The 10,962-nt window shown below is 40.6% G+C and overlaps 1 protein-coding gene across 1 annotated transcript in view; it reads right to left on the bottom strand.

The window, feature by feature from the left end:
* Positions 1-1,578: 1,578 nt before the first annotated feature.
* The window catches only part of FAM162A (family with sequence similarity 162, member A), a 21,568-nt gene continuing 12,184 nt past the window's right edge, over positions 1,579-10,962 (bottom strand). Inside the window, exons 4-5 of the mRNA XM_006884309.1 lie at positions 3,740-3,848; positions 1,579-1,668 (exon numbers count right to left, since the gene is read on the bottom strand). Of these exons, the coding sequence (XP_006884371.1) occupies positions 1,579-1,668; positions 3,740-3,848 (199 nt within the window). The remainder of the gene's footprint in view (positions 1,669-3,739; positions 3,849-10,962) is intronic.

Consider the following 10,962-nt stretch of genomic DNA (forward strand, 5'->3'; position numbering starts at 1 on the left):
TGACAGCAAATCTTTAACATCACTTTTAAATCCCTCTTCAAAAGTTAAAAATAGCATTATTCTGTGAAGAAAGATTGCTTATTTTAAAAAACATACTCATTTCTAAAACATTGGTTTAAGTAAGATGCAACATAAATATTTCCAAAAAGGCAAGAAAACCTAATCTGCTAGAAGACACAAAGCAGTTTCTTTTGATAAGAAATTTACAAGTGATAAAAATCAAGTGGATATCTATAAAGGAGGTAAGGTCAGACCACTGTACTATAAAGTATACAGACAGACATTAACATTATCAGACAGAAAACTAATGACAAAGCATTTTAGAGTACTGATTAAATAAGTTCCCAAAGAGTGACCTGGGGAGAACATGGCATGTTGGCACAGCTTGTGAGGACCTGTCATCCATTAAAACTCAAGAAACAGAAGACGTGAAACATGTAAAATGGAAACCATCCATACCTAATTAAGAGGCAGCAAGTCAGACTATTAATGAGATATACCAGGCACAAATGTTTATATATTTTTTTTTATTTTATTATTTTTGTGTGTGTGTACCGTCAAATCAGATCTGACTGGTACAGGAGGAGATTGCCCCTCCTTCCCCGGCAGAGCATCTGGTGGATTCGAACCGTGCACCTCTGGGATTGTAGTTGCAGCTTCTTGCCACTAGGCCACCAGAGCTCCCCAAATGTTTATATTTTAACACTAATAAAATAAATTTTCACTATTAAGAGATTTAATGCCAAAGGAGCAAGAAGTGGAAGAGATAGGAATTCTCATGGAGCATTTCTCAAAAGCCATGGAACAGAAGTGACTGTCCCAACAACTCCATGATACTGGGATTTCCAAGTCCTTAGAGACTTGTGGCTGGACTTCTATCATCACCTTGCCAGATCTGCCCTCAGTAGTTGCTGTGTGCCAGCATATCTTCAGTGACTGGGAGTGTGGTCAGGTTGCTTCCTCGGGCTCTGTGAAGCCTGGAGACAGATAAGGGGGCTGCCTGCCAAGGTGCACTTGGGCACTGCCCTCAGCTAGCAAGCCTGATCCCTTATAGAAACAGAAGAGAAAGTAAACCTGTTGCCATCAAGTTCATTATGACCTCGTGTAACAGCAGAACTGCCCCAATGCATTTTTTTTCTTGTAATTTTTTATGAGATTACCAAGTCTTCCACATTATCTTTAGGTAAGTTTGAACTGCTGACTTTGAGATTAGTAGACAAGCGCAAATAGTTCTGCTGCTGAAGAACTAGGCAACATTGCAGCCTTGGGGTAAAACGGGAAAAGATACTCTACCTGACCCTCTAAAGAAGCATTAATAAGTTGAAATAACATTGTCCCATTTTACTAATTTTTTTTCCAAAAGGCTGGGAGGCTGCATTTTACCTGGATCAAAGCTATAAAACAGACAAGTTTTTCTTTAAAAAAATTTATTTGTACCTCTAGAGCAGACATAGGTAAATAAGTTTGTGCAAACAGTATTTTTATGAAATGCACCCTCACACCACATCCTTTCAATATAGACTTGTTGCTGCAACATAACTCCTGGATTTTCAAAATCCATCCATTGTGGCTACCCTGCTACTCTGCTTTGGCTTTCATGGCTTCCTCTCTCAGACGAGCTTTCTTTTCCAAGTTCAAGCTTGTTAAAGACTCATGTCTTCTGGCAGCCTAAAGGGGAAAAAAATTTTGTTAATATTTTAATGACATCTACCCCAAATTTTTAGACACAGCTTGAATTTTTTTCTTATTTTGACTTAAAAACATTTTTATTTCCCTCTTTCCCTTCCATTGCTGTTACCCCTCAAAGATTGATTCAATCTACACATAAACCTAAATTATTTTTTAATATTTACTTTTTCCCCCCTCAGCTTTTTATAATAGTGGTCTTATACAAAGATTCTCACCACTGTGCATTGTGATGGATGGTGAAGAGATTGAGATTGTAAACAGCTTTAGTTTGCTTGGCTCCACAATCAGTTCTTTTGGCACCAGCAGCCAGGAAATTAAAAAACATATTGCGATGGGAAGGTCTGCTGTCAGAGACCTCTCTCCAAAGTACTGAACAACAATCGTGTCTCTCTGGAGACTACGGTGTGCCTGATACAGGCCATGGTCTTTACAATCACTTGCTATGCATTAGAGAGCTGAACAATGACTAGGGATGATAAAAGGTGAACTGGTGCCTTTGAGCTGTGGTTTTGGAGAAGAGTACTGAATATACCATGGACTATTAAGAGAATGAACAAGGTCATCCCAGAAAGGGTTAAACCAGGCTGCTCCTTGGAGGCAAGCATTCTGAAGCTTTGTCTGACATACTTTGGGCATATTTTAAGGACCAGTTCTTAGAGAGGGATGTCATGCTTGGGAGGGTGCAGGGACAGTACAGGAAAGGAAGACCCTCAATGAGATGGACTGATTCAATGACTGGGATAATGGGGGTAAGTGTGTCAGAGATAATATTGGCACAGGATAGAGCAGCGGTTAGGGCTGTTGTACATAGGGTCGTTATGAGTCACAGGTAACTCTTCAGTACCTAACAACACAATATTTGTCCTTTTGTGACTCACTTAAGTCACTCAGCACCATTTTTTCTCGATTATTCCATGTTGTGCAATATGTCAAGCATTTGTAATTTTTTAGCCTTCTGTATTTCCTTTCAAGGAGGGAGGTCTGTCTGTCTCTTTGGGACATAACTTTCTAATTTATCTCTACTATTTTACCTTAAAAAAGAATTTGCAATTGTTTTTTTAGTGATGCATGACACTACTGTGTGAATGTACCCTATTTTTTTTTTTAGTCATGTGTCTGCTGATAGACATTTGGGTTAAGGGAAACAAATTTTCACAGGTAGACATTTGGGTTAAGGGAAACAAATTTTCACAGGTGGTATCTGGCACTTTTAGTATATGATGGCACAAGATGTCAGAACTTTGCAGGGTAAACACAGTGGTATGGGCATGCCCGGTCCACCGCTTGAATACTGGCAGGAAAGTTCTTTCCATACACTTCCCGTTTCTTTATGGCCCATTCTTTCAAATATGAGAGATGGCAGCACTCTCCTTTCTCTTCCTTCCTGACCAATGGTGGTTACCACTTTGAGCTTCAAGTATGAAACAGAGTTAATAATGGTCATCATGATTAAGGAAAAGATAAATAAACCCATTGTTGTTATGAGTGCTTTATGAATATCCAGGGGATGATTATTAACACGTTGCCGCAAATGACGGCAAATGTGTTTCTAAGCACGGTTGTCAATTTTAAAAGTGTACGGCAACATGTTAAATGTGTCAGTGCTGTATCTCTTGTTTCCATTATTTATTACATCTGTGGTAATGAAACATGTCTTTGGATATTTTTTTTTCTTGCTGTGTACTGTTGAATTGGATCGACTGGTACAGGAGGAGATTGTTCCGCCTTCTCCAGAAGAGCATCTGGTGGATTTGAACCGTGTGCCTTTGGGACTGCAGTGTTGCTTCTTGCCACTAGGCCACCAGAGATCCCATCTTGGATTATTTTTAATACAGGCTTTAAAAAAAACTAATTTAGAACCTCAATAACATTAGGATCTGCTCTTCAGCCCTAAGCATGTTATCCCAGGTTTGTTTTTACTCGGCTTTATTTTCTTTCCTTCTGATCAGATCTTGTAGAAAGTGGCCTCCTGTTCCATCAGGCATGAGAGTTAATTCCTGCTTTTCTGTAGGTTCTGTGTGGGAAAACCATGAGGGTAAGTCAGACTCACCTTCTTCCCCTCAATAATCATGACAATGCATCCTGCCACCGTCAGAGCGATCATGAGATAGCTCACCTTCACCCGGAGCCGGTTCTTCGCAGCATCCAGCATCTGAAATCTAATTCAACGAGACAGGAGACACAGTCACTGGCTTCTTTTTATGAGGTCATTAGGAGAATACTTGCCTTGTTAAAAATTAGAAGTACAGTAGGGTTTATAAATTTTACTAAGAGATCTCTTGTAAGACCATGGGGGAAATGTCTTATGTCCACATTATATATAAAATATATTATTACCACAAATGAAATGCAGTCAGAAGAAAGTATGAAAATAGCATAGCCAGGATCAAGGCTCAAACCATAACTTCATCTGGTGGGTTCTGATTTTGACACTAAGGTTTTTAGCAGCCAGTGCTAAAGATGAACTCCGGTTGGCCTAATTGGTACACAATTTATAAAACTCTGAGAAAATCAGCAGCTACATTTACTTAAGGTTATCAGAAAGATACTATGTGATATAAGGATTATCAGAACAATACCCTTATAACACGCTGTGACTACCTACCTACTTTTCCACATAAAGCAGAGTTCAGAAAGAAAGCACAGGAGGGGTCATTTGCTTTGCTCTCTATACCCAGCTTGTTTCTCTTAAACCAGGAGTAGATTTTAGAATATTTGAGATAGTAGAAAGATCGTTTAAGCAATTCCTCTTTAATATTCTTCTAATTAATGTTTTTATAAAATTGAGTGACACTGAACTTGAGATCATGCTTTTTGGCAAGCTTTTTAAGTTTTGTGCTAAAATGCCACTGTTTCTAGACATGCTTCACCCAAAAAAAGGTGATCCAGCAGAATGTGGAATATTATCAAAGAATAGAATTTGTAATATTATATGCAAGTAAAGTTGTGCTGAAAATTATCCAAAAACAGCTAGAACAGTGTATCAACACAGAACTGCCATAAACTGAAGCTGGATTTTGAAGAGACAGTGGCACCAAGGATATCACTGCTGACATCAGGTATAACATAAAATAGTAAAGACAGATTTATTACTAAGTTACATTCCCAAAAGACCATCTTCCTTGAAAGGAAATATGGAAGAGAAGACTAAAAAATAATTACATATTCTTGAAAGACTGCACAACCTGGAGTAATCTAGAACAAATTCTGCTGAGTGACATAAGTCAGTCACAAAAGGACAAGTATAAGACCACTATTCCAAAAAGCTGAGGAGAAAAAAGTGAACATAAAAAAAGCTGAGGAAATGTTTAGGTGTAGACTGAATCAATCTTTAAGGGGTAACAGCAATAAGAAAGGAATGAGAGGGGAGTAGAAATTAATCTCTTTAAAAGTCAAACTATTTATATAGAAACATTTTGGTTGAAAGAAGAAATGGCAGAAAAATGTCTATTTGTTTTTATTGACTATGTAAAGGAATTTGAGTATGGGGAGCATAATAAATTGTGGATAGCATTGAGAAGAATGGAAATCTCAGAACACTTAATTGTGTTCAGGTGAAACCTATACCTAGACCAAGAGGGTGTTGTCCAGATAGGATAAGGGAATACTGCCTGGTTTAAAATCAAGAAAGGTGTGTGTCAGGGCTGTATCCTTTCTCCATACCTATTCAATCTGTATGCTGCACAAATCATTTGAGAAACTGGACTTTATGAAGAAGAATGTGATATCAAGATCAGCGAAAGACTCATTATAGACAATCTGCATTATGCAGATGACACACCCTTGCTTGGTGAAAGCAAGGAGGACTTGAAATGCCTGCTGCAGAAAATCAAAGATTTCAGTATGGAGTCCATTTCAACATCAAGGTAACAAAAATCCCCTCATCCCTAGGCCAATAGGCAACATGATGAGAGGGAAAAGACTGAAGTTGTCAACAATTTTGTCTTGGCTTGAATCAACAGCCAAGATCTTTGATACAGGAAATCAAGACATCATTTCACCAAAGAAGACATTCAGATGGTAAACAAACACATGAAGAAATGTTTAAAATCGCTAGCTCTAAGGGAGATGCAAATAAAAATAACTATGCGATATCTCAACCCAGTAAGTATAGCAAAATTTAACAGAACAGCAAACAAGAGATGCTGGCAAGGTTGTGGAGAAACTGGAACCTTTATTCACTGTTGGTAGGAGTGTAGGCTATATGGTGCTTTCTCAAAAAGTTGGAAATAGAAATAGCATTTGACTCAGCAATTCCACTACTGGGAATATATGCCAAGGAAACCAGAACTGCCACCCAAGCAGATATATGCACACCCGTGTTTATTGTGGCTTTTTCCACAATAGCAAAGAGTTGGAAACAACCAAAGTGCCCATCAACAAATGAATGGATAGAGAAGCTGTGGTATATTCACACAATGGAATACTATGCTGCATTGAAAAACAAGGAACTCATGAAATATTAAGCAAAATGGGTGACTCTGGAGGACATTATGCTGAGGGAAATATCTCAGTCACAAAAGGACAAACACTGAATAGTGCCACTGTTGTAAGGCAGGTTGGACATCACAGTTGGGGGGAAATTAAGAGGGGATAAATAATGTATTCTGCATTGAAACAGATAAGGGAGAGAACTGTTTGAAAGGAATATATGATTAGGTATTAGTGGAATAACAAGAGTCCAGAATGAGAGCTACATAGTGGAGTGGACTGCGTGGTGGGGGGAAGTACTGTATAACAATGTAAGAAATTTTTTTTAAAACTTTTCAAAGAGAAAAGTGAACTGGGGAAGGGGGTGGGCAGAGAGGAAAATGCAACAATGAATGAAGGGAAATCCAAAGTCTCTGTAAACTTTCATTAAAATAAAAAAAGAGAAAGAAATCAAGACATGTTGCAGTAGGAAAATCTGCTATCAAGGATCCCTCCAAGGTATTGAGAAATGATAGCAGTTTAAAAGACTAAGGTGCATCTGATTCAAGACTTTCCAGTTACTTCCTCTGCATCTGAAAGTTGGACAATGAATAAAGATGCCACAACAATCAATTTCTTTGAGTTGTGGTGCTGAAAAGTACTGAATATCCCATGGATTCTCACAAATATGTCTCTAACGGCAACCTTGGCCACTACGTGCACACTTTCCCCTGGGGAAAAAAAAAGTGCAACCAGGATGCTCCTTGGAGGCAAGGACAATGAAACCTCATCTCACAGATGTTAGGCATTTTGTTGGGAGGGGTCAATCCTTGAAAAAGACATCAGGCCGGGAGAGTTGAAGGGGTAGGGAAGGAGAGGAAGATCCTCAACAAAGTGCAGTGGCCTAGTGACAAACAATGGGCTCGAGTATACCGGCAGTATGAGGACGGCGTGGGAGAGGCCAAGGTTCAGAGCCATTGTTCATGGGGTGCTCTGAGTCACAGCTGACTCTGTGCCAATCTACCACACAGCCACCACCACAGACCCGCGCAACACAAAGCTGAAGAGCTGGGCCCTTATCCTTTAGTGGAAGCTAAAAAGCTTCATCAAGAAGAGTCTAAAGAGGCCAGCCCTGTTGACGATGCTCCAGGGAGAGTATCTATGGGTCATGATTTTATTACCTGGGTGTATGGAGTCTTAATGGGGCCCAAGACTGAGACCATCAGACCTGCTCAGAAATGAATATCAAAATAAAGCATGTCTGCAGAATGTGCTTTCATTTGCTTGATATTTTCCAGTTATCGCATAAGTAATTTTTTAATCTGGGTTGGAGATTGCTAAGGGAGGATGAGCTGGGACCTAGTTAAATAGCAGTGTGGACAGCAGAGGCCCCGCAGCTGGGCCTACAGAGTGGCAGGAAGCAGAGACAACTGCCATGGTCAGTGTGGAAACTGCTCACTTAGGTCTGAGACTCCGTAAATCACAAACTAACAATTCACAGTAACAGTATTTTATGTGGACTGGTATTTTTAACTGACGTGCTTACGGAAAGGCAAATAGTGTGCATTTGAGGGAACACTGGAAAAAGTAAAATGCATTTAAATGAGGTAAAGAGGTCAACGCTCTACCCTTTAGGGAGCATTAAGAATGGATACGCGAAGTACATCTTGTTCAGAACCACAAGCAGGGTAGTTACCTAGGCTCAAAGGCAAGGCTTCCAGGGTGAATCACTGGGCAGTGCTTTGGACTAAGGAGTTGGGGAGGACTATACAGGGACTGGGGAATGTGACCCTTCGTAGGTCTATGCAGCTCCTGTCAGAGTCATGGGGATATATCAGCTAGGTTTGATTCCTTAGTAAGATGCTAGGGGACTGTGTGGTCCAGTAACCTGCTTGGGACAGATCTTCTGAGCCTGTGTCATTAACTTTTACTACAGAGCTGGGTTGTTGTTGTTTGTTGTTATGTGCCATCGAGTCGCTTGTGACTCATAGCGACCCTATGCACAACAGCCCTAAACTCTGCTCTGTCCTGCCAATCGCACTGTCTCTGACACTCCCATCCCAATTACCCCAGTCACTGAATCAATCCACCTCATAGAGGGCCTTCCCCTCCTGCGCTGTTCCTCCACCCTCCCAAGCATGATGTCCTTCTCCAAGGACCGGTCTCTCCTCACAACATGTCCAAAATATGTTAGATGGAGCCTCAGAATCCTTGCCTCCAAGGAGCCACCCAGTTTAACCCTCTCCAGGATGAATCTGTTCATTGTCCTAGCAGTCCATGGTACGTACCCTCAATAGTCTTCTCCAGCACCATAGCTCAAAGGCATCAATTCTACTTCTATCCTCCTTAGTCATTGTCCAACTCTCTGATGCATAACAAGTGATAGCAAAGACCATGGCCTGTATCAGACGCACCTTAGTCTCCAGAGAGACACCACTGCTCTTCAGTACCTTGGAGAGGTTCCTAACAGCAGACTTTCCCATGGCAATACACCTTTTAATTTCCTGACTACTGGTGCCAAGAATGTTGACTGTGGAGCCAAGCAAACTAAAGCTGTGAACAATCTCAATCTCTTCACCATCCATCCTGATGCTGCCAATTGGTCCAGTGGTGAGAATCTTTGTCTTCTTGACATTGAGCCGCAATCCATACTGAAGGCTGCAGTCCTTGACCCTCTGCAGCAAGCGCTTCAGGTCCTCCTCAGTTTCAGCAAGCAGGGTTATGTCATCTGCATAATGCAGATTGTTGATTGATCTTCCACCAATCTTGACCCCACATTTTTCCTCATAGAGCCCAGCCTCCCGGATAATGTGTTTTGTAAATGTGAGATGTCTGTGGCTTATGATGGGGACTGGAGAGATTATTAGTAATGTAAATTGGGCATGTGGCACCTTTCAGGAGGGATCATGCAAATAACATGTGTAGAATGCTAATATGGAGATTGGCCAGTTTTGCCATTCTGAAAGGCACTGAGCCAGCCCTCAGCTGGGAAAACAAGATCTCACTACAAATAAGAAATTTAAAAAGAAAAAAAAAATTAGCACAACCTGTGAGGGATTCCTGCTCAAACTAGAGACCAAGAACTGAGATGGCACAAGGTGGCAGTGGCAACAGTGATGGCAGAGGTGGCAAACCAGAGGGGGACGTGACACTGAGCAGTGGGCTTCCGACCCACAGGGTTGGAGCCAGGTGCCTTCCTCCCTAGGTTTCTTGGCAAAGAGGGGGGCCCTTGGCATGGAATTGGCAGTGCTCAGGAACTCTAACACTTGCCCAGACAGGGCCGAGAACAGCTTGCCTAGGAACACTGAATTTATACTTTATAATGAAAGATGTGGCATCAGGATAATAGAAGACTGATTAAAATCTGAGTTATTCAAATATATAACCTTGCTTGCTGAAAGCAAAGAGGGCTTGCTGCAGAATATCAAAGACTTCAGCCTTCAAGTTACTTGTATCCACAATCAGAATCCTTGGTACTAGCAGTTAAGAAACCAAGAGATGTGTTGCATTGGGAAAATCAAAGAGCAAAGATACCAATTTAAAAGTATAAGCTGTACCAGAACCAAGGAGGGCACAGGATAGGGCAGAGTTCAGATCTTAGGTTCACAGGGTTACTATGAGCTGTCACTGACTCCACAGCACTTAACAATCATAACAATTAACAGTGCTTAATGTAAGAAACCCTGGGCCAGAGGACTCTACTTGTCATCTCAGTGAAAAATTCCCAAGATCCCACCTAAAGTTGTTTTAAAGAATTTGGTGATAGGAGATACTCTTTCCTGGATCACAGAAATAAAATGTGTTGCATTTAAACACTTTCAAGTCTAAGGTTGAATATGCAAGAGGATTTTGTAGAGAATTTTTACTGTTGTTATGTACCATCGAACTGGAACTCATAGCTGAACCCCCAGCAGGTTTTCTGAGGCTGTATATTGCACAGTAGGAGACTGCCCATATTTCTCCTGCAAAGCAGTTAGTGGATTTGAACCACTTGCCTGTGGAACAGCATTTGCAACTCCTTACCACTAAGCCACCAGAGCTCTCTAGAATATAGTTATTGTCATTTATTTACCCAGGTTAAAAACAAATGTACAAAATTGAGTATCATTGTTTTTTTGTTTTTTTTAATTTTGTGTATGTGTACCGTCAAATCAGATCTGACTGGTACAGGAGGATATTGCGCCTCCTTCTCCGGCAGAGCGTCTGGTGGATTCGAACCGTGTTCCTCTGGGATTGCAGTGCAGCTTCTTGCCACTAGGCCACCAGAGCTCCCCTTGAGTATCATTGTTGAAATACATTTATGCAGTTTGTAGATTAAATCAGTCAGGTGATTTCAGAGTTACTGATGGCTCCTCACTAGGCTTTAAATGTCCCAAGACACAGATTCTCTAAAACTGCTTTTATTCCAGGTACTAGCCAAAGAGGAAAAACTTAAGAGAAATTAATGATGATGATGATGATGATAATAATAATAATAAAAAATGAATACAATTTCAGAAGCAGGAATGGCATCCACTTCCTAAGCAATATGCCTCTGAAAACTCTATGAACTTTGATAAATGTCAATAGTTATAGAAAGACTTCTGGCCTTTTGTTCAAAGGCTCACTGTGAATTGTGTTTGATTCGATGGCCATCAACAACAACAATAATAATAAATTGTTTAAAAAATCTGGTTGATAGGTTTCAAGAAGGTAAAACTAGAGGAACGGCTTTCCTTTTAAAACAGATTTAAAAAAAATAAACTGTTGAGTTGATTTCAATATGTGGTGATGCCATGTGTTAAGGGACAGAAATGCTGCACAGAGTAGGCTCTGGCTGTGATAGGCAGATGGACAGGCCTTTCTTCCTCAGTGCTGCTGGGT

This window comes from Elephantulus edwardii, unplaced genomic scaffold, assembly GCF_000299155.1.
Source record: "Elephantulus edwardii isolate Elephantulus edwardi_28Jun2011 unplaced genomic scaffold, EleEdw1.0 scaffold00032, whole genome shotgun sequence".
Classification (NCBI taxonomy): domain Eukaryota; kingdom Metazoa; phylum Chordata; class Mammalia; order Macroscelidea; family Macroscelididae; genus Elephantulus; species Elephantulus edwardii.